General features: G+C 38.2%; 1 protein-coding gene across 1 annotated transcript in view; it reads left to right on the top strand.

The window, feature by feature from the left end:
- Positions 1–25447, top strand: part of LOC124712230 (xanthine dehydrogenase/oxidase-like) — a gene marked incomplete at its 5' end in the record, with an annotated part of 311678 nt that overhangs the window by 244183 nt on the left and 42048 nt on the right. The window contains 2 exon segments of the mRNA XM_047242525.1: positions 12635–12830; positions 15273–15463. Coding sequence (XP_047098481.1) covers positions 12635–12830; positions 15273–15463 — 387 coding nt within the window.

The raw sequence follows: 25447 nt of genomic DNA, 5'->3' as shown, positions 1-25447 counted from the left end.
TCCTACAAATTTGACAGGGTGGACTGGAACAACAGAATAAACAAAATGAACAAGTTCTTGATGGAAGCTGCCCAGTACAATCATGTGAAGAGACTGAATGATAATCTGCTTTAAAGGAGGACTGATTATACGACTCATGGGCTACATTTGGCTATGAAAGGAAAAGAAAAACTTTGCAGGAACCTTCATTATTCAGCTATGCTTCTACCCACTACACCATCGCTGATATCTGTTAACAGCTTGCAACAGGCAGATCAGTCAGGCACCAAAATTGAATGCTTGCAATATGGGGAAATACCAGAAGACAAAAATCAAGATATTAACGATAAATATACATTCTGTGGAACAAACAAGTGACAAGGAAGCAGCATAGAAGACAATATCACCACAGTGCTTACAGCATGAGAAAATAATAGAAACAGAAAACGAAAAGTTAACATTAACCATGCTTTCTGTGGAATGAACAAATGACAAGGAAGCAACACAGAAGACAATATCACTGTGTAAAAAGGCTGAAGAGGAAGCTGTACCAGAGTGAGCAGAAGGTATAAACAACAGATCACAATGAACTACCAGGCAGAGGACAGCATCCAAACAACACATAAATGTTTTTTTATGACCCAATCCACTGTGGAAAAATACAATCAAGAAGTCCAGGACTACTAGGTGGTAGTCAAGACAGAAACAAAAAGAAGACTACAGACTGCTCTTCAAAGAGTTAGCCAGGCAAGAAATGCACCTCTCATAGAATTGAATAATTCTTTAACTCTCCTATATCATAATCTACAGGGCTTAACCAGTAAGTTATGTGAGCTATATGTCCTTTTGAATAATACACTGAAGGAGAGTTCAATCTTGTGTGTAACCAAACACTGGCTGCAAGAAATACAAAAATTTGCAGATGGGATTTCAGACTTCCAGCTTTTGCAGAGAAACATACAGAGGTTATCAGCACCCGTACAAATTCCCAACCTTTGCTGAGTCCAAACTCATCACTTTGATGAATGATGATGAAATGATGAGGACAACACAAACACCCAGTCATCTCGAGGCAGGTAAAAATCCCTGACCCCACCAGGAATCGAACCAGGGACCCCGTGCTCGGGAAGCGAGATGTGACCACGAGATGCGGACTGGAAAAAAGAAGCACAGTGATTTATATATCAGAAAGAGGAACAACAAAATGAAATCAATGTTAAAAGTTATTTATAATCATAAGACAAACATGAAAATGCAAGTAATGAAATCGCCATGAAACACAGAAATGAAATTGTTGATGATCCACCTCTAATAGGTAATATATTTAATGGTCATTGTATGAATGTAGCCCAAAACCTGGTAACAAGTGAATATAATCCAAAGAGAAAGGTAATAACTACAATAAATGAAAAGACAATATACCTGTACCCTGTAACACCCGAAGAAGTACTTACAAAGGGCTATCAGTAAACAAAAGGGTAAAATGACATGCCAATTTGATGGTATCACTGAGAAATTTATTAAATATAGTAGTGATAAAGTTGTCTTTCAACTTGTGGGCATAATCAATGACTCCCTTGTAACTGGTGTGTTTCCAAGTAAACTTAAGCAGTCAACAGTAACACCAGTTTATAAAAGTCGTGACACGATAAGCATTAAAAATTTCAGACCACTGACATTATTATCTGCATTTTCAAAAATAATTGAAATATTAATGTGTGACAGACATAAATAAATTCTTGTAAATGCTCAGAACGGTTTCAGAAAAGGCAACTCTATGCAAATTACTCTCTTCAATTTCCTAAAAATTGTTTACAAAGCTATTGAGGGCAAGGAACTGACCTTTGGGTTGTTTTTGGACCTTGCCAAAGCGTTTGATCTTGCAAATAATAATCTACTAGTATTAAAACTATGTACTTATCATGTCCTTGGTGTTTCCTATGAGTGGTTCAAGCCATCTTTAACTGATAGGAAACAAAGATGCAAATTTCTCTGGATGGTAACGTGTAACATTCTTAAACATAAAAGGGTAATTATGGGGTGCCCCAGGGCTCAGTATTGGGACCATTGTTATTCTTGGTTTTTGTTAATGACCTACCTCAGTAATTTTCAACAGCTGATACTATATTATTTGCTGATGATACCAGTTCCTTTATAAAAAGCAAAGAATAATTATAACATGCAGCAAAAAATTGACAAAACAGCAGAAGTGGCTGAAAAACAGTTTAAAGATAACTATGAAGTTGGCAATGACAAGACAACTGTATGGGTGAACTTCAAACATATAAAGAAAAAATAGGACCAATGTAAAATTCACATCATTGAATAGCCAAATTCAGCAAAAGAATTGCATAAAATTTTGAGAATCATGGGTGGTTGAACATCTAAAATGGGGAAAACATGTAGAAGTGGTTAACAAAAAATTAAGCACATACTGTTACATATTAAGAATGCTTAAAGATTGCTGCAATACTAAAACAGTGTTAAGTTCTTATTACGCATACATGCATAGTTTAATGACTATGATATACTATTCTGGGGAAATACCTCTTTTGCAAAGCAGTCTTTCAAACTTAAAAGGAAGCTGTAAGATTAATTAGAGATGTTGCTTGCAGAGAATCATGTAGAAGTATCTTTAAGGAATTAAAAATAATGACCTTACCATCTATATTTATATTTGAAAGCATCTCCTGCATTAAAAACCTTCAAGCTTCAGCTTTGATTAGTGAGATTCACAAGCATCAGTCACAGGGATGTGCACAGAAAATCAATATATTGGGACAGCATAGTTTACAAATCAAAAATTATCTACAGAATAACATCAAAAAAATACCAAACATTAATACATTTAAGAAAGAACCAAAAAATCTACTAATAAATAACAGCAGCTCCTACAGCATTAATGAATACCTGCAATTTTGCTCAAATTCTAAGAACTGCCTCATAATTTCTCTAAACAGAAATTCATAATTTTCAAATTATTCCTAGATAAAACTAAACTCCTTTCATCAGTGTACGTATCTAACTATGCGCCTAACTTTTGTGCCATGTGTTACTGTGCCTATTTAACTAAAGTACTGGTATTTAATAGTTTTAGTTAAACTGACCAAGGTGTCTTGCTAGCTTATATTTTATCTGTATGTACATATGTAATTTTACACTCTAATTAAGCAGAATAATGTTTTGTTATAAAGATGTGTTGATAAGAAAGATAAGATATTGTACATGATGAACATATATGATATATTATACTGTTTTGTACTTTTACAAGTTGAGTATAAAAATGTGATAATATGGATGCTAAATAAATAAATAAAACAATTATATATAAAAACAAAGATGAGGTGACTTACCGAACAAAAGCGCTGGCAGGTCGATAGACACACAAACAAACACAAACACACACACAAAATTCAAGCTTTCGCAACAAACTGTTGCCTCATCAGGAAAGAGGTAAGGAGAGGGGAAGACGAAAGGAAGTGGGTTTTAAAGGAGAGGGTAAGGAGTCATTCCAATCCCGGGAGCGGAAAGACTTACCTTAGGGGGAAAAAAGGACAGGTATACACTCGCACACACGCACATATCCATCCACACATACAGACACAAGCAGACATATTGTGTCTGTATGTGTGGATGGATATGTGCGTGTGTGCGAGTGTATACCTGTCCTTTTTTCCCCCTAAGGTAAGTCTTTCCGCTCCCGGGATTGGAATGACTCCTTACCCTCTCCTTTAAAACCCACTTCCTTTCGTCTTCCCCTCTCCTTACCTCTTTCCTGATGAGGCAACAGTTTGTTGCGAAAGCTTGAATTTTGTGTGTGTGTTTGTGTTTGTTTGTGTGTCTATCGACCTGCCAGCGCTTTTGTTCGGTAAGTCACCTCATCTTTGTTTTTATATATAATTTTTCCCACGTGGAATGTTTCCTTCCATTATATAAATAAAACAATTGACACATAAGATTTTGCATAAACAATAATTTTACATATTCCTCATATATGAGGTGTGTTCAAAAAATATAGCAAATTTGATCTTTGACATAGCACTTAGCTGTTTCATCTATAAGCTTTCAATCTCATCTAAAACAAGATTCTCTTTATTTGTGGAAACATAGGTAAGTCATGTAGAGCAATATCTGGCTAATATGGAGGCTGTGGCATCTTTACAGTGTCGTTTTTTCCCAAATATTCATGAAATTCAATAAATTGTTTCATTTAGGTCAGGGAGTTTTATTTTCAGACTGCTTCCTGTAAACAGCGTTGAACTTCAACAATGAGAAGAATCTTTACTTTTGCCCACACTTGCCAAGCTTTTTTGGTCTTGTCAATCAAGAAAGAGACTGAGACTTAGTTTCAATGTAATACCCATGTACTCATGTTTTATCAACTCTTATAACACATTTCAGTAGTTGTACATTGTTGTTGACTTCATTTAGTGACTACTAAGCAACTTCCATCACCTCTTGTTTTTGCTCAAAATTCAACAACTTTGGCATAAATGTTGTTGTCATACATTTCATACTCAAAAAAATCCGAAAACATATCATGGCATGAACCAGTTGATACTCCACCATCATCAGCAGCTTCTCTGATTCTGATATGGTACTCATTCATAATCATTTCTTCCTTTTTTCCTACATTTTCATCCATTGTTGATGCACTGAGGAATCCAGGATATTCATCATCTTCAATTTCTTCCAGGTCATCTGGAAATGCTTACATTGCTCGTAAAACCTTATTTCACTCATAGGAGACTCACCAAAAGCAATATTCAACATTTCTAAAACTTTATTACACTTCATTCCATTTTTACAGCAAAGTTTATTTCAAGTTCTCCGATCCATTTTTAAAATGTAGCCTTGTTGACAACTGATAGCATACTAAATATCCATGTTCACCAACACAATAACAAAAAAGCTCACAAATTGAACTAATACAACCAATGAAATTACAAAGTTCCCAATAGTTTTCGAACACCCCTCTATATGTATATATACAAAGTGACTTACCTACAACTTGCAGTACATATATTGCAGAAATGGAAAGTGCTGTTGCTGTGTAGTTTTCACAGAATGGATTGGTATTCAGGGCTCATATTGCTAGCTATTCAACATATTGTAATAATACTCAGAAAGTGTGTTTTGTGTGCAAACATAGACTTTTTAAAATGGAACAATGCCAATTGACATTAACAAACTAAAAAGAGGGTAAATTAGAATGTCAGTGGTGGTTCTTGCATGAGTCTTGTACAAATAATTTATGAGAGATTGTGCTTTGAAAAGTTTCCACATCAACACTTGTTTGTGCCATTCATCTTGCATGTCACTAGGTGCAATGTTCTTATGTTTGCTTAAAGTGTGCTTCTTTGGTCCTTAAGTGCACTGCAACTTGCTGGTCAGTTAGTGTGTGGCAGTCCAAATGACAGGTCGTGAGTGGCCAATGGGATTTGTCAATGCAGAAAAAGTCAGCCTGCTCATGGTGTATGGGAAATGTAGGAAGAATGCAGCTTGTTCTTTTATGGTTTGTGTAGCAAGCTATACCAACAGGCATTAACTATCTCAACAATTATTTATCAACTTCTTCAACCAATTCTGTGAAAGTGGTAATGTAACACCCAGACAAAGTACCACAAAGAAAGAAGTGATGACAGAAGAGGAGGGAATTAATGTTCTCACTGCTGTTGCAGTTGATCCTCAGGATGGTTCCCACCCAATCGTATGAGGAAGTGGAATTAGTCCAGCAAATGTCCTACTCATGCTCCATTGACACATGTCTCATCCTTGTCACATCTCTCTCTATCAAGAGCTGCATGGAAACAATTGTGAGAATACGGTTAACTTCTGTACATGGGTTTTAAGAAAGGATACTGCAGATGTATAGTGTATCTTGTTTAGTCATGAAGCCTCAATTACCAACTCTGGCCAGGTAAACTGCCAAAACATGCAGAAGTGGTCTTTTGACAAGTTGGCTTCAGAAGATGGAATGTCAGCATCCATGGATTGTAAACTTGTGCTGTCAAATAGTGAACCATCAGCTCATACACCTGTTTTTCATGGACTGAACACTTAATGTGCACAAACATTGAAGTCTCCTAATAGACAATTTTCCATTGGTTGCTAGAAGTTGTTCCTCGGAAGACTGGGAGGGACCTGTGGTAGCAACCTGATGGCTGTCCAGCCCATAGTGCACAGAGTAGTACAGCATGTCTTCACAAATTGTTTCCAAATCATTGGGTTGGATGCAGAGGGCCCATACCTTGACTAGTCATTCACCATATTTGACCCCTATAGACTTTTTTCTGTGGGGAAAACTGAACAAACTGTCTACAAGAACATACCAACTACACGTATGATGTGCAATGATGTATTTCTACAGCCTGCTCAGACATCTCTTCTGAAATGATAGCATGTTTGCAGCAGTCATCCCATACCAGACTGGAAGAGAGTCTTTCTGCTGCCAGTGGTCAGTTTCAACACAATGTGTGATGACCAGTTATCTTGTTACTGGTCAGAATCCTCATAACTTGTGTAGGTAACTGGGATGTTCTTTAGTGTGTGCTGCCAAAGGTGTTGTACAAGTGTTGGCGTGGGAATTTTTCAATATACAATATCTCATAAACAAATGACACTAGAATCCTACAACAAACACCATTGACATTCTAATTTGACCCTACTTTTAGGTTTTTATTGTCAATAGGGGTGGTTCAATTTGAAAAGTGTGTGTTTGCAAAAGAAATACTGCTTCTAAGTATTATTACAGTCTATTGACTGGCCAACAATACAAGCCTCTCACTGCCAGTACATTCTGTGAAAATTGCACATCAATAGCACTTTCCATTTGCATGATATTTTTGGTCCAAGTTTTAAGTGATTCATAAACAAGAAAATGAAATAAAATTGGCCATTCATGAGAACACAAAACATAGCAGACGAGTTAAACCCTAATTTGTTGTGCATCAAGATTGGCTGATGGAGAATTTGGGAAAACTCCTACTTTTCACCAAACTTGTTGGACTGAGGGTTATTTGAAATAACTAAGAATTATATTGCGTCATAAATAACATATTCTTGAAATCAATACCTAAATTCCAGTTATAAATTTATACTGTTAAATAAATTAAACAGCACTAGAAAAGTCACAGCTTTAAGGAAAGAAATTTAAATTGTAATGTTGATGAGCTAGTGCTCAGTTTCATTCTCTGGTCAAATAACACTCACTGTTAACAAATGAAAAAATCATATACAGTACCAGCAAACATATTTAAGTATTATGATATTCAATTTATGTAAAAAGTCTTTAAATCTGTCCTAATTTTAATGCCAATATTAGTTTTTGATAACATTTACGTATGAGAATAATATTCTAAGAGACTATTTGGTACTGAAAGTTTTCCAATTATCTCAGAGTATTCTGAGGCAAAATGGACTTGAAATGTGTACATGCTGGAAGTTAGATATGTGTGAAATTTTCTCTGTACATTTAACTGTTTCACAAAACTGGTGGAGGTGATGCAATGTACTCACTCGGTAGCTACAACCTACCTGTGAACAAATCAACATGTCTGACAGTATAATGGCATTTTCATTCCCTCAAGAGACAACAGAGGCAATTAATACGTAATAACTATGCATAACACCAATTCTGGAAAACACAAAGCAAATTAAAGAAAACAATTCCACTCAGCCTTCTTACAGCAATGGATTTTGTTGTGCTAACCTCATGCCCTATGAGAGCACGTATGAATTCCAGACTAGAAACGTGAGTGTAGCTTACACTATCCATTGATCATTATTGGCAGTGATGAGCTTGTTATATTGATACAGAAGGAAAAACATTGGCTCACATTAGCTTACACATGACATGCATCATTTAATAGGTAATTCTCCATTTGATATAGTAGGACCTGACAGTGGCAAGTACCATAGGACAAGTTAAGCTATGGTAACAGTCATGGATATAGTGGAGACATGACTTAGCCACAGCCTGGGGGATGTTTCCAGAATGAGATTTTAATCTGCCAGGAAATTTCATATCAGTACACACTGTGCTGCAGAGTGAAAAACTCGTTCTAGAAACATCCCCCAGGCTGTGGCTAAGTCATGTCTCTGCAGTATCCTTTCTTCAAGGTGTGCTATTTCCACTAGGTTTGCAGAAGAGATTCTGTGAAATTTGGAAGGTAGGAGACAAGATACTGTCAGATTTGAAGCTGTGAGGACAGGTCATGAGTCATGCTTGGGGAGCTCAGTTGGTGGGGCATTTGCCCACAAAGGCAAAGGTCCTGAGTTCGAGTCTCAGTCCGACACACAATTTAAATCTACCGGGAAGTTTTATATGAAGTAACATTCTTGCAAGTTTGTCTTCACTGATTAAAACTATGTCTCAGAATGTTTATTGTACCAACATCTGGTAGAGTGTTGATCATGAAATGCAACAGTCTTGATTCAAATTTCAGTCCCATACATGTAACTAATCTGTCAGGAAATTTAATGTCATTAAGTACTTAATCAGTGATAATATTCACTGATAACATTCTTACCCTCAGTGAAAATGGAGAAGAATTACAGGATCTGCTGAATGGAATGTACAGTCTATTGACCAAACAATATGGGCTGAGAGTAAACTGAAGAAAAATGAAAGTAATGAGAAGTAGCAGAAATGAGAACAGTCAGAAACCAATTGGTAGATACCAATTTATGCTGGAAAGAAGTTAGCTCCAATTTTGGCCACCAGGTGCTAATCTGATGCTGTATACTGCTTGTATGACAGCATGACATACACACTGTCATTTGATGAGCTATAGTGGTTAATAATTAAATTAACATTATGCCTTTCTCACTTGTTTGATTTTTTTCTGTTTCATATGCTGTTTCTAATCTATTACATCTTTCTTACATTAACAAAAGCAGAGTCACAATTTGTGTCCAAAATAGGAACTAATCTTCTTTATTCCAGCATCTACATCTACATCTACATCCATACTCCACAAGCCACCTGACAGTGTGTGGCAGAGCGTACTTTGAGTACGTCTATCGGTTCTTCCTTCCATTCCAGTCTCGTACTGTTCATGGAGAGAAAGATTGTCGGTATGCCTCTGTGTGGGCTCTAATCTCTCTGATTTTATCCTCATGGTCTCTTCGCGAGATATACGTAGGAGGGAGCAATATACCACTTGACTCCTCGGTGAAGGTATGTTTTAGAAACTTCAACAAAAGCCCATACCGAGCTACTGAGCGTCTCTCCTACAGAGTCTTCCACTGGAGTTTATCTATCATCTCCATAACGCTTTGCAATTACTAAATGATCCTGTAACAAAGCACGCTGCTCTCTGTTGGATCTTCTCTATCTCTTCTATCAACCCTATCTGGTACGGATCCCACACTGGTGAGCAATATTCAAGCAGTGGGCAAACAAGTGTACTGTAACCCACTTCCTTTGTTTTCAGATTATATTTCCTTAGGATTCTTCCAATGAATCTCGGTCTGCCATCTGCTTTACCGATGATTAATTTTATATAGTCATTCCATTTTAAATCACTCCTAATGCCTACTCCCAGATAATTTATAGAATTAAGTGCTTCCAGTTGCTGACCTGCTATATTGTAGCTAAATGATAAGGGATCTTTCTTTCTATGTATTCACAGCACATGACACTTGTCTATATTGAGTTTCAATTGCCATTCCCTGCACCATGCGTCAGTTCATTGCAGATCCTCCTGCATTTCAGTATAATTCTCCATTGTTACAACCTCTCGATATACCACAGTATCATATGCAAAATGCCTCAGTGCACTTCTGATGTTATCCACAAAGTCATTTATGTATATTGCGAATAGCAACGGTCCTATGACACTCCCCTGTGGCACACCTGAAATTACTCTTACTTCGTAAGACTTCTCTCCATTGAGAATGACATGCTGCGTTCTGTTATCTAGGAACTCCTCAATCCAATCAAACAATTGGTCTGATAGTCCATATGCTCTTACTTTGTTCATTAAATGACTGTGGGGAACTGTATCGCATGCCTTGCAGAAGTCAAGAAATGAGGCATCTACCTGGGAACCCGAGTCTATGGCCCTCTGAGTCTCGCGGACGAATACGCAAGCTGGGTTTCACACAATCATCTTTTTTGAAACCCATGCTGATTCCTACAGAATAGATTCCTAGTCCCCAGAAAAGTCATTATACTCAAATATAATATGTGTTCCAAAATTCTACAACTGATCGACGTTAGAGATATAGGTCTATAGTTCTGCATATCTGTTCGACGTCCCTTCTTGAAAACGGGGATGACCTGTGCCCTTTTCCAATCCTTTGGAAAGCTATGCTCTTCTAGAGATCTGCAGTACACCGCTGCAAGAAGTGGGGCAAGTTCCTTCATGTACTCTGTGTAAAATTGAACTAGTATCCCATCAGGTCCAGCGGCCTTTCCTCTTTTGAGCGATTTTAATTGTTTCTCTATCCTTCTATCATCTATTTAGATATCTATGATTTTGTCATCTGTGCGACAATCTAGAGAAGGAACTGCAGTGCAGTCTTCCTCTGTGAAACAGCTTTGGAAAAAGACATTTAGTATTTCGGCCTTTACTCTGCCATCCTCTGTTTCAGTACCATTTTGGTCACAGAGTGTCTGGACATTTTGTTTTGATCCACCTACCACTTTGACATAAGTCCAATATGTCTTAGGATTTTCTGGCAAGTCAGTACATAGGACTTTACTTTCGAATCCATTGAACACCTCTTGCATAGCCCTCCTCACACTACATTTCGCTTCACGTAATTTTTGTTTGTCTGCAAGGCTTTGGCTGTGTTTATGTTTGCTGTGAAGTTTCCTTTGCTTCCGCAACAGTTATCTAATTCGGTTGTTGTACCACAGTGGCTCTTTTCCATCTCTTATGATCTTGCTTGGCACATACTCATGTAATGCATATTGTACAATGGTTTTGAACTTTGTCCATTGATCCTCAACACTATCTGTACTAGAGGTAAAACTTTGGCATTCAGACGTCAAGTACTCTGAAATCTGCTTTTTGTCCTTTTTGCTAAACAGAAAAATCTTCTTACCTTTTTAATATTTCTATTTACAGCTGAAATCATTGATGCAGTAACTGCTTTATGATCACTGATTCCCTGTTCTGCATTAACTGTTTCAAATAGTTCGGGTCTGTTTGTCACCAGAACATCTAATATCTTATCGTCATGAGTCGGTTCTCTGTTTAACTGCTCAAGGTAGTTTTCAGATAATGCCTTCCACTCGGCTCCAAACCAGAGGACCGCGATGGGTACTGGGAACAATACTACAAATAGTTAGCTCAGATTCCACCCCATGAACAAGGCTTTCCGCCTTCACCAACTCCACCAACCGCCTGTACAAACTGAGGATGACCTCTGAACCCAGACGGCAGGAGGCATTGGTGCCAACATGAGCAACAATTTGCAGTTGGGTGCACCCAGTGCTCTCTATTGCCGGCAGCAGGACCTCCTCCACATCTTGGATGAGACCCCTGGCAAGCAGAATAGAGTGAACACTGGCCTTCTTCCCCAACCTTTTTGCTATTTCCCTAAGGGGCTCCATCACCCACCTAACATTGCCTGTTCAGACCTTGCTGAAGGAGCAGCCACATGTCCACTCACAGGCAGAGCTGGCGATGCCACATGGCCAGCCTCCACATTGACCCTCCGCCTTGTGCGCTGCAAACGCCGCAGAACCGCCACTCCCCTTGGGGAGAGAGAGGCCAAACCACGCCCGGTACCCGCGAAAATGTCTCAACATTAAGGACCGTGGGTGAAGCATGTACACCTGCGGTGTACCATGCGACGCACCAGCCTCCCCACTGCCACCACACTCCGAGGCAGCAGCCTGAAGACAGCAAACCGCGGCCATCAACACATTCAGCTGTTCGCAAACAGTGGCCAGCTCCTCCTGCATCTGTAAACAGCAGTCACACATCCTATCCATCCTAAGAAATCAGTTTACTGTAGAGAGTTAATCAACTTTTAACTAGACTGCTAATTCTCTAAAGGCAGCTTATAGCTGACTAAACTATGGGTTACTAGACACTTCTTGTTGAAAAGAATGAAAGTACGCACTACCTGTCTCTGGACTGTATTCAAAACAAACACTAGCACTACTGGCACTACAGCTGACTAAAGGGACCCTCTCTGACTGTATTCAAAACAAAATCTATGGAACATTGTTACTAGTACTCGAAAATTAAAGCTTCCTAAAAGCAAAAACACATGGAAGAAGAAGTGACAAGCAAGAAAAATACAGTTAGTACTTAAATTAACATAGCTCGCTGCACAGCAGGTGTGAAGCAGATGAGCATGTGAGCATAAATTGGTTCTGCAGTAACACATTAGAATATGTACCAAGTTTCACTGGCATACAATTTTTGTAGCCCACACTGTACCTCTGTGAGTAGCTGCATTTAAATTTTAACCACCTGTTATAAGGAAGCAACAGATGGATCATGACAACAGTATTATTATTTAAAAATATGACTTAATCTCCTTAGGGCTTCTGTCTTACAGATGCCAGGGAAAGAGAGGATTGCCATGAAACTTGATGTGATGTTAAGGGAATGTATTTTTTCTGTTTTATATTTATGTGTTAAAATTTAAATTCAGTAACTGCCTAAATCAAATCTCTATTTCCTTTTAGGTTGGTGTGGAAGATGATGGAACCATAATGTATTTGGAAGGAAACACATACCATAACATTGGGGATTCACTCAATGATCATCCTGTACTTTTTACTCTATCTAACCTGCCAAACTGCTATGACACAAGTACATGGAAAGTGACAGCTAGTGTTGTCTTTACAGATATACCATGCAACACCTGGTGTAGAGCTCCAGGTTAGTAAAGTACTTTTCTTCATTGTCAATTAACCTGGCATATTGTTTTCTTTCAGTGATGTATATGACAGAAAAAGACCATTATATTCCTTATAAGTCATCATAACTAAAGCAGATCTAGTTAAACTAACAGAAAAACATATGCAAAAACAAATGATTTCTTGCTTTTGTTACAAGAAGCAAAAAAGACAAATATGAAGAAGGGAAGAAGAAAATAATAGAGATACAAATGATGAGTACAGGGCTATTACAAATGATTGAAGCGATTTCATAAATTCACTGTAGCTCCATTCATTGACATATGGTCACGACACACTACAGATACGCAGAAAAACTCATAAAGTTTTGTTCGGCTGAAGCCGCACTTCAGGTTTCTGCCACCAGAGCACTCGAGAGCGCAGTGAGACAAAATGGCGACAGGAGCCGAGAAAGCGTATGTCGTGCTTGAAATGCATTCACATCAGTCAGTCATAACAGTGCAACGACACTTCAGGACGAAGTTCAACAAAGATCCACCAACTGTTAACTCCATTCGGCGATGGTATGCGCAGTATAAAGCTTCTGGATGCCTCTGTAAGGGGAAATCAATGGGTCAGCCTACAGTGAGCGAAGAAACGGTTGAACGCGTGCAGGCAAGTTTCACGCGTAGCCCGCGGAAGTCGACGAATAAAGCAAGCAGGGAGCTAAACGTACCACAGCCGACGGTTTGGAAAATCTTACTGAAAAGGCTAAAGCAGAAGCCTTACCGTTTACAATTGCTACAAGCCTTGACACCCGATGACGAAGTCAAACGCTTTGAATTTTCGGCGCGGTTGCAACAACTCATGGAAGAGGATGCGTTCAGTTCGAAACTTGTTTTCAGTGATGAAGTAACATTTTTTCTTAATGGTGAAGTGAACAGACACAATGTGTGAATCTGGGCGGTAGAGAATCCTCACGCATTTGTGCAGCAAATTCGCAATTCACCAAAAGTTAACGTGTTTTGTGCAATCTCACTGTTTAAAGTTAACGGCCCCTTTTTCTTCTGTGAAAAAAACGTTACAGGACACGTGTATCTGGACATGCTGGAAATCAGGCTCATGCCACAACTGGAGACCGACAGCGCCGACTTCATCTTTCAACAGGATGGTGCTCCACCACACTTCCATCATGATGTTCGGCATTTCTTAAACAGGAGATGGGAAAACCGATGGATCGGTCCTGGTGGAGATCATGATCAGCAATTCATGTCATGGCCTCCACGCTTTCCTGACTTAACCCCATGCGATTTCTTTCTGTGGGGTTATGTGAAAGATTCAGTGTTTAAACCTCCTCTACCAAGAAACGTGCCAGAACTGCGAGCTCGCGTCAACGATGCTTTCGAACTCATTGATGGGGGACATGGTGCGCCGAGTGTGGGAGGAACTTGATTATTGGCTTGATGTCTGCCAAATCACTAAAGGGGCACATATTGAACATTTGTGAATGCCTAAAAAAACTTTTTGAGTTTTTGTATGTGTGTGCAAAGCATTGTGAAAATATCTCAAATAATAAAGTTATTGTAGAGCTGTGAAGTCGCTTCAATCATTTGTAATAACCCTGTAAAAGTTATGTTACACAGACCTATGAATTCAGAGAGCAATTGAAGAACACAGAAAGAGAAGATGGCTGATGATAGTTATCTTACAACAATACTATAACATATCCATTGGTCTGGATACATCCCATTTTTTTCAGTTGTTTTTCATCCAATCTCTTCCCTGAAGAGAAATTTTCTGTTATAATCCTTTGATTTTTCACTCTTCACTGATTATAAATTTGTGCCTCTAAACCTTTTAAGTCAATGATTAGTGTGGTTAAATATAGTACTTCATCAAGGTTTTGGTTTCACAACACTTCATGTGCATATAATTCATCTGTTTTATTCCAAACACAAATCTTGATTATTACCCACTGATCAGTCACTACCAAATGATGGCTGTGTAGTGCTGGAATGGGAACAGGGAGGGGACTGGCTGGGTGAGGACAGTGACTAATGAAGGTTAGGCCAGGAGGGTTATGTGAACGTTCCCATCATGCGTTGATGCTGCTGCTCACAGTGTGGTTTCAGTTCTCTGAGACTGCAGACATGTGTGCAAGTTGCATCTACTTGAGTGCGTGTGTGCATGTGTGTATGTGTGTCTACTGATGTCAAAGGCCTTAATGGCCGAAAGCTATAATTGTGTGAATCTTTTTGTTGTGCCTATCATGACTCAGCATCTCCACTATATGGTGAGTAGCAACTTTCCTTCTCTGGCATTGTTACATTCTATTGTTTTATATTAGTTTCCATTTTTCCATAATGGTCTGTAAGTAATTTACCATTTCAGATGTTGGTGAATGTAATATGATTGTACTCCTTAATGGAACTAAGTAAGTTTTCTGGAGTTTTAAATACCTGCATCATACATTTCTATTTTGCAGGTACTACTGAAGGTATTGCATTCACTGAAAACATTATGGAGCATATTGCAAAAGTACTTGGAAAAGATGCTATTGAGGTGAAGTTAAAGAACCTGGCCAAAAATGATACAAACATTGCTGATATGGTCCCTTACTGGAAGAATAAATCCGATTATCCTAATAGAGTATTGGCAATTCAAGACTTTAACAAGGTACATTAAAACTTGTTAGCTGTTTCTTTCATACATGAGATTAATGATATGTCATCATTAAATTGGTGTAGTGGCTCATTCGTTGCATTATTTATTACTGTTTATAAATCTCATGCTGAGAAAAGAACCTCCAACTATCAAGAAATACATCAACACCGATGAGTAGCTACTATCAACTATTGATGAACTCTTCCACAACTTATGTAAAATCATAAAAGTAGCAGTAATGTTGTAAAACATAAAACAAATGGCACAACATTTGAAGAAACATTAAGTGTATTTTTTTTTAAAAAAACTTAGTTATTTAAGTGAGCAAAGACATGCTTATGAAAAAATTTGAGGAAAGATAAGAGAACATTGCAAATTAATGTAAGTGGCTGATCATTTGGTGAAAAAGCAGATGAGCCATTCACTTCACTTAACACATTAACATCTCTCCCCTAATAGTTTAGAAATGAGATCCAACACAACACAAACTTTTAATACATTCACAACATTTGAGTTATTTTCAAATAAAATTGCTAATAATATGAGTGAAATCACAAGGCTATCCTTTTGTTAGCAAATAAAATATACCACATTAAAAATGATTTAGAGATGAGGTTCCATTGTAAACATGATATGTTGATTGGCCTTTATGCCTAAGCAAGTTGCAATATGCAAACACACTTCTCAGATTTCCCACCAGATCATATTATGTAAATCCGAGAATGGTCACAAATTATTGTTGGTTACTTCATACAATTTATCTTCCCACTGACTAATGATTTTCTTGTTTTCAAAAATATGTGTTTATGCAGGGTATAAGGTATCTATATTAGCATCTGTACTCTGCAAATCACTGTGAAACGCATACCTCATATTGTACCAGTTATTGGGGATTTTTTGCCATTCTATTCACATTTCAAGTATTGGAAGACTCATAACTTAAAGACCTCTGTGTGTTCTGTAATTATTCTGACACTGGCTTTACAATCCCCACAGTATTAATAGATAGTATTTCTACTGCATTTCTAGGTTTATTGTTTAAAGTTTATTATTGTAACTTTCTAAGTAAGCTTTCACAGGATATGATTTTTCAGTTATTCCTGACATATTTGTTGATCAAACAGTCCAAGGGTGTTCTGCCAGTCTAGATTTCCAATGGGCCCACTGGACACTGTGGACCAGCAGTACAGCCATTGACTGTTTGTTTCAAACAGGCTAGCATGTATCTGTCATCAAGGCTTTGCCAGTTCAGTTTCTTCAGCACCTCTGCAACGCACTCATATTAGTGTCACAGACCGGTGCTGCCCTTCTTTGCATAAATTCAATATGCCCTCTTAGTCTTACTTGGTATGAGTCACAAATACACGAGCAATGTTCTATGATGGCTCAGATGAATGTTTTGTAAATGTTCTCCATCGTAGATAATGGCATTTCTTTACTGGTCTACCAATGGACCAAAGTCAGCCATCTTCTTTACCTGTGACTGAACCTATCTGATTATTTCATTTTATATCCCTGCAGATTGTTACTTATGGTTATTTGTATGAGGTGACTGATTCTGTGAATCATTGATATTGTACTCATTGGATACTTTGGGGATCTTTTGTTTGTTTTTTGTTTTGTTACAACAGGAACTGGGTGGAGATAATGATAGTTGAATATCCAGTTCTGCACATCCTATTTATTTACTGAATGTGTTAAGTGGACAGAACAAATTCATGACCATTACACAGAAACAAACACAGAGAACTCAATAGAAACTGTAATATGATCTACCACACTTTAAGTTAATTGCTCAAATTGTTTTACTTACTTCCAATGAAGAGACAGCTGATGTTTACTGCACTCATAAATCACTATAGACTAGCTGGTTGTCTTTACCCCAAATCATTCATTACTTCCTTGCTGAGTTCTCTTAAGATGAATGGGATCATCCTATACAGAGCTGTCGCTATAATCATTCATCTTCATCATCATCTTCACTTCTAGGCATTAGATTAACTTCTGTTCCATTTTCAAAGGTTAGTGTTATTGGGTCTACCAGGGTTTCTTCTTCTTCTTAATCCATATCTCAACTATTTAGGAATGAGCAAATTAGAGAATAACTAGTGTTGGAGGGATAAACAAGAAAGAGTGTGTGAGTTGTGTGCCACAAGGAAGACTGATGAGATTACTGTTGAGATACAGGCAAACTGACTGCTGAATTTGTAATATCATCACCCACAATACACATCCCTTTGTTCTAAACGTAAAGGCACTTCCTTTCCTTGGTTAGAAATGTGGGATTTCAACATCATGTGTGGAAAAATAATGGAGCATTCATGCATATCCACCAACTTAGATCTATTAGTACATAAAACAGTAAATTGTAACACTAATACAAAACTCAATGCATTGTTGCATGGGAATGATTATGGTAGTGCCAAGACCCTTTGTTGATGACTCACCAAGAAGAGTAGTTGCCCATTGGGAGAGGTGGCTCACTGGTCTCAGAGCATAAACTATATGTTAGGCCAAGTGATTGAGCACTCGTCACCAGCCTAATTCCCTTATGATTAACAGAGTAAAGATTCTTTTGTTCTATTTCCATTTCAAGTTATGTATTACAACCGCACTAAAGTCAGCATTGAAAAGAAATGTCTTGTAGAACTGCAGGAGGCAAAACCTTTCAGCTCCAGAAGAACATGTATGCTAAAACCTTTGATGATGTTATGTGCTGTGTGACATCTGAATGTTTTCAGTTATGGCAACACAGTACTGCTGTCCTCGCAAAACATAACTGATTAAAATTTAAACTGTATGATTGAGGTGGAGTGTGGGTAAGTTCTAAAAACAATAATGGGCCCATCTCAAATTCCTCTCCTGTGCCAGCCTCTTCATCTGGCAGCCTATGTCCTTGCCCTGATGTGTTAACGGATGTAAAAATGTTGTATCATCCTGTCCCTCATTCTTGTCAGTGTTTTCCATATATTTCTTTCCTCTCTGATTCTGTGCAGAATGTCCTCATTCCTTATCTTATCTGTCCACTTGTTGCACCAAATCTCAAATGCTTTGATTCTCTGCTGTTCCAGTTTCATTACCATACAATGCTGTGCTCCAAACGTACATTATCGGAAACTTCTTCTTCAATTTAAGGCCTATGTTTGATACTAGTAGACTCCTCCTAGCCATGAATGCCTGTTTCACATAGTGCTAGTCTGTTTTTAATGTCCTCCTTTCTCTATCCTTCACAGGTTATTTTGCTGGCTACGAAGAAGTCTCCTTAACTTCATCTGCTATGTGATCCCCAGTACTGATATTAAGTTTCTGACTGTTCTCTTTTCTGCTACTTCTCATTACTTTCATATTTCTTCAATTTACTCTTAGTCCATATTCTGTACTCATTAGACTGTTAATTCCATTCAGCAGATCATGTAATTCTTCTTCACTTTCACTCAGGATTGCAACATTGTCAGTGAATCTTATTGTTGATATCCTTCCACCATGAATTTTAATCACACTCTTGAAACTTTCTTTTATTTCCTTCATTGCTTCTTTGATGTATAGACTGAGCAATAGGGCTGAAAGACTACATCACTGACTTACACCCTTCTTAATCTGTGCACTTTGTTCTTGGTCTTCCACTCTCAATATTCCATCCTGGCTCATGTACTCTATAGTTTATCCCTATTTCCCTCAGAATTTTGAACATCTTGCGCTACTTGACATTGTCAAACACTTCCTTCAGGTCAACAAATCATATGAAGATGTCTTGATTTTTCTTTAGTCGTGTTTCCATTATTAACCATACTGTCAGCACCACCCCTTTTGTGCTTTTACCTTTCCCCAAGTCAAACCGATTGTCATATAACACATCCTAACCTTCTTTTCCATTCTTCTGTATATGTCCTTGTCAAAAACTTAGATGCATGAGCTGTTAAGCTGACTGGTGATCATTCTCACACCTGCCAACTGTTACAGTCTTTGGAATTCTGTGGATGATATTTTTTCCAAAGGTGAGAGGGTATATTGATAGACTCATACATTCTACACCAATATCAATAGTCGTTTTATTTCCACTTCCCTCAATGATTTTAGATAGTCTGATGGAATGTTATCTATACCTTCTGCCTTATTTGATCTTAAGTCTTCCAAAGATCTTTTAAATTTTGATTCTCATACTGCATCCTCTGTCTCTACTATATAGATTCCTGTTTCTTCTTCTATCATGTCATCAGATAAGTCTTCCCCTTATAGAGGCCTTCAATGTACTCTTTCCACCTATCTGCTCTCTCCTCTGTATTTAAGAGTGAAATTCTCGTTACACTCTTAAGTGTTACCACCCCAGCTTTTAATTTCACTGAAAGTTAATTTGATCTTCCAACGATCATTTATTTTTTGATTTCTTCACATTTTTCGTACAGCCATTTCACCTTAGCTTCCCTACACTTTCTATGTATTTCATTCCTAAGTGACTTGTATTTCGGTATTCCTGAATTTCCCGAAACATTTTTGTACTTCCTTCTTTCATCGATCAATTACAATATTGCTTGTGTTACCCTTGGTTTCTTTGCAGTTACCTTCCTTGTACCTATGTTTTTCCCTCCAACTTCCATGACTGCCCTTTTTAGATATGTCTATTCCTCTTCAACTGAACTGACTTCTGAGCTATTCCTTATTGCTGTATCTGTAGCCTTAGAGAACTTCAAGTGTATTTCTTCATTCCTCCATACTTCCATATCCAATTCCTTTGCCCATTGACTGTTCCTATTTTCTTAAATTTTGGCCTACTCTTCATCACCACTAAATTTTGATGTGAGTCTATATCTGCTCCTGGGTATGCCTTGTGATCTAGTAACAGATTTTGGAATCTCTGCCTGACTGTGAGGTAATCTAACTGAAATATTCCTAATCTCCTGGCCTTTTTCAATTATATCTCTACTCTTGTGATTCTTGAACAGAGTGTTCATTATTACTAGCTGAAATTTATTGCAGAGCTCAATTACTCTTTCTCCTGTCTCATTCCTAATACTGAGCCCATGTCCTCCTGTAACCCTTTTGTTCTACTCCTTCCCCCACAACTGGATTCCTGTCCCCAATGACTGTTAGATTTTCATCTCCCTTTATGTACTGAATTACCCATTCAGTATCCTCTTATACTTTCTCTGTCTCCTCATCTTCAGCTTGTGACGTTGGCATGTATACCTGAACAAACACTGTCAGTGTTGATTTGCTGTTGATTCTGATGAAAACAAATCTGGAACTGAACTATTGACAGTAACTCACTCTCTTTCCTACCTTCCTGTTCATGACAAATCCCACTCTTGTTATACCATTTTCTGGTGCTCTTTATATTACCCTACACTCACCTGACCAGAAATCCTTGTTGTATTTCCATTTCACTTCACTTATCAGCACAATATCTAGACTGGGTCTTTTCATTTCCCTTTTCAGATCCAGAATAAATTGAGTACAGTGAATTGGAGCCCACCATACTGTAGGTCAAGTAGTGTGGGTGGTAAAAATGGGAATTCTCTCAGTTCTACATTGCTGGGTTTCTGAGTGGGAGTGGGAGACTTCTGAATTTGTGTGGATGTTCTGCCGTCCATGGGACATCATTCTTGGTCTAGACTTCCTGATTAAACATAATGCCAAAGATGATCTACAGCAGTGCACAGTAGAACTAGGTTGGATATTATTCCATCTTGGTTTCATGATAGAAAGAGCTAAACAGTTGCAAGAAACACCTGAAATATTGGAATGCTGGTTGAACTGAGTACACCACTCTTAGACTTTCAGGATATGGTACCAGAAGGTACAGGAAGACTGGTGTGGATGAAAGTAGAAGTGCAAGAGTTAGATGGCAGCCAAGTAGTGCCTATCACTATACATAATTTTGGTTCAGAGGCCGTGGGCTATCAAAAGGAACATTGGCAGCTAACTTAGAAGCTTTAGAGGATAAATTTGGAAAGGATTTCAATGCAGAATACCAGAAGCCAGGACAGTTTGCCAATTTAAGTGCACTGAGAGGAAAAGTGTTGCACCTGAAAGGATGTGATAGTGTTGAAAGAATATGCATGGTTGGTTAATTTGCCCGGTCCACTGCCAGTTTCACCTCTCCTACAACTCAGAATTCCCACTTGTTGTAATTCACCTGTATATACAAAACCATACAAGTCCCCCGCTATTTGCAACCAGTACTGGAAGAGTTTGTAGACCAGCAGCTACAGTATGGAATCATAGATGAAAGTATTAGCCCATGGTCAGCCATAGTAGTAATTGTACACAAGAGGTTCTTCAATGGGAAAAATGCTAAAAGCTTCTGCTGCAATTACACGTTTCCAAGTCATCGAATACTCATCAGTGCATACCCCATGTCTAATATCACAGAGGTGTTAGACAATCTGGAACAAGTAGCACTAGAAGATCAGCCAAAAACAGCATTTTTGGGCCATTGAGAGACTTCCATTATCATTAGAAGCCTTTTGGTGTGAGAAACATACCTGCAACTTCAACTGAGTGCTATGGGGGCTGAAACCAAAGCAATGCCTAGTTTAGCTAAATGAATAATAGTACACTCCAAGGGCATCCTTGAGCATAAAATGCCTCTGCAGGGAAATATTTGAAGGTTGCTTTTAGGATGGCTGACCTTCAGTGTAGAAAAGAGTCCCTTTGTATCACAGGAGGCCTGCTATTTAGATAACATTATTGGCCAGGACTGGGTATTTACTGACCAGTGACTTGTTCAAGCCATAAGAGACTTCCCAACACCTAGCTTGGTAAAAGAAGTACAATCATATAATGGGATCATGGATTTCTATAGAAAATACATTCTGAAATTTGCAGGGTTAGCAAAACCCCTATGCATGTGCTAAAAAGAGGTGTAAAATTTAACTAGACTCTCGACTGTAAAAAGCCTTCAACAGTTAAAGCAATTACTGAACATTGGTCCTATTCTCATTTTTTAAAATGGTCAAAAACAGTTTTCCAAACTATCAAAAACAGGCTATCTTGGTTTGTGATTTGAGCAACCTTGCCATTGGCTGTGTTCTGAGCCAAGGCCTGTACTTCTAGCCTACTGACTGAAGAAGAGAAAACTATTCAACTGCAGAATAGGAAATGCTGGCACTAATTTGTGGTATCACTTATTTTCATTGCTATTTCTATGGAAAGTGCTTTAATGCCATACCAGATCACACCACACTAAAGTGGTTCCTTGGGTTAAAGGATCCAACCAATAGGGTAACACACTGGCCCTTGAGGCTTGGAGAATTTGACTTTGAGGTAGTGCATCACCCAGGGAAGTCCCACAGTAATGGTGATGGATTAAGCCATGAAATACTCAATATAGAATGCATTGGTATAAGCACAGAAGAGTGGCACAGAGCTCAGGCCACCAATCTTGATTGTGAGCAGAATGCAAAACATGTACAATTCAGCTCTGATGAGAGAGTGATTTACAAGCAAACATGATGCAGCTGCTGCATTGTTGTGTCAGCCTCTTTCTGGGACAAAGTATTGAAGCAAGCCCATGATTCCATCTCAACTGGGTTTAGTGGACAATGAGACACAGAATGTCATTTTTGGGAAAATTACTGGTGGCTACAGAGGAAACAATAGTTTGAGCACTATGTGAGGAACTGCATCACTTGTGCTCAAAGAGCCAAGCTAATTCACCAGTAAATCCCATTGTCTGAAACATAGAAAGCTTTTCAAATGATCATCTTCATGTCCATGGCCCTTTTGCACAAATAGCAGCAGGAAACAAATATGTATTAACTATAATTGATTGTTTCCCACATTACAACAATATCATGAATAGGATGATCCACTGAGTTACAGGTAGGCACAATGAAAATACTTTTACAGATGCAGCTATTGGCCAAAGTCTTCCTCAGCAAAGAAAGCATATACATATTCACACAAGTAAGCACAACCCACACTCTGACCAGAGCTGCCAGTGGTACCTGAGGTGTTCTTGCTTGTGTAAATGCACGTATGTTTACTTTTCTGAGGAAGGCTTTGGGTGATAGCTGCTTGTGCAACCTTCTTTTTGATATGCCTGCCAGCATCTCAGTGGATCATCTTTACAGTGAGTACCAATCTATCTTTTTTTTCCCCCCATCAGTCTTCTAACTGGGGTTTCAAGTGGTCTGCCACAAATTTCTCTCCTGTGCTAACCTCTTCATCTCAGAGTAGCACTTGCATCCTATGTCCTCAATTATTTGCTGGATGTATCTGTCTTCCTCTACAGTTTTTGGTCTCTGCACCTCTCTCTAGTACCATGGAGGTCATTCCCTCATGTCATAACAGATGTCCTATCATCCTGTCCCTTCTCCTTATCATTATTTTCCACATGTTTCTTTCCTCTCCATTTCTGTGCAGAACCTCCTCATTCCTTACCTTATCTGTCCACCTAATTTTCAACGTTCATCTGTAGAACCACATCTAAAATGCTTTGATTCTCTTCTGTTCCAGTTTTCCCACAGTCCATGTTTCACTACCATACAATGCTGTACTCCAAATGTACATTCTCAGAAATTTATTCCTCAAATTAATGCCAATATTTGATATTAGTAGACTTCTCTTGGCCAGGAATGCCATTTTCGCCATTGATGGTCTGCTTTTGCTGTATTCCTTGCTCCATCTGTCACTCATTGTTTTACTGCTTAGGTAGCTGACTTCCTTAACTATATCTACTTCATGACCATTGAGCCTGATGTTAAGTTTCTCGCTATTCTCATTTGTACTACTCCTCATTACCTTTGCTTTTCTTTGATTTACTCTCAATCCATACTCTGTACTCATTAGATGGTTCAATCCATTCAGCAGATCATGTAATTCTTCTTCACTTTCATTAAAGATGGCAATGTCACCAGTGAATCATATCATTGTTATCCTTTCACCTTGAATTTTAGTTCCACTCCTGAACTTTTCTTTTATTTCCATCATTGCTTCCTCGATGTACAGATTGAACAGCAGGGGTGAAAGGCTACATCCTTGTCGTATGCCCTTTTTAGTATGAGCACTATGTTCTTCGTCATCCACTCTTATTGTTCACTCTTGGCTGTTGAACATATTGTATATGACCTGTCTCTCCTTATATCTTACCCCTACTTTTTTCAGAATTTCGAACATCTTGCACCATTTTACATTGTTGAACGCTTTTTCCAGGTTGACAAATCCTATGAACGTTTCTTGAATTTTCTTTAGTCTTGCTTCCATTATTAACTGCAACGTCAGAATTGCCTCTCTTGTGCCTTTACCTTTCCTTAAGCCAAACTGATCATCATCTAGTGCATTCTCAATTATCTTTTCCATTCTTCTGTATATTACTGTTGTAAGCAACATGGATGCATGAGCTGTTAAGCTGATTGTGTGGTAATTCTCACACCAATCAGCTCTTGCCATCTTAGGAACTGTGTGGATGATGCTTTTACAAAAGTCAGATGGTATGTCACCAGACTTGTACATTCTACACACCAATGTGAATAGGCATTTTGTTTCCACTTTCCCCAATGATTTTAGAAATTATGATGGAATGTTATCTATTCCTTCTGACTTATTCGATCTTAAGTTGTCCTAAGCTCTTTTAAATTCTAATACTGGATTCCTATCTCTTCTAAATTGACTCCTGTTTCTTCTTCTATCACATCAGACAAATCTTCCGCCTCATAGAGGCTTTCAATGAATTCTTTCCACCTGTCTACTCTCTCCTCTGCATATAACAGTGGAATTCCCATTGTACTCTTAATGTTATCACCCTTGCTTTTAATGGCACTGAAGGTTGTTTTAACTTTCCTGTATGCTGAGTCTGTCCTTCTGACAATCATTTCATTTTCAATGTGTTCACATTTTTCATGCAGCAATTTCGTCTTAGCTTCCCTAAACTTCCTATTTATTTCATTCTTCAGTGACCTGTATTTCTATATTCCTGAGTTTTGCAGAACATTTTTGCACTTCCTCCTTTCATTGATCAATTGAAGTATTTCTTCTGTTACTCATGGTTGCTTTGCA

The sequence above is a fragment of the Schistocerca piceifrons genome, chromosome 8 (assembly GCF_021461385.2).
Source record: "Schistocerca piceifrons isolate TAMUIC-IGC-003096 chromosome 8, iqSchPice1.1, whole genome shotgun sequence".
Classification (NCBI taxonomy): Eukaryota; Metazoa; Arthropoda; class Insecta; order Orthoptera; family Acrididae; genus Schistocerca; species Schistocerca piceifrons.
Note: the sequence above shows the minus strand (reverse complement) of the source record. Positions and strands in the feature narration are given on the sequence as shown.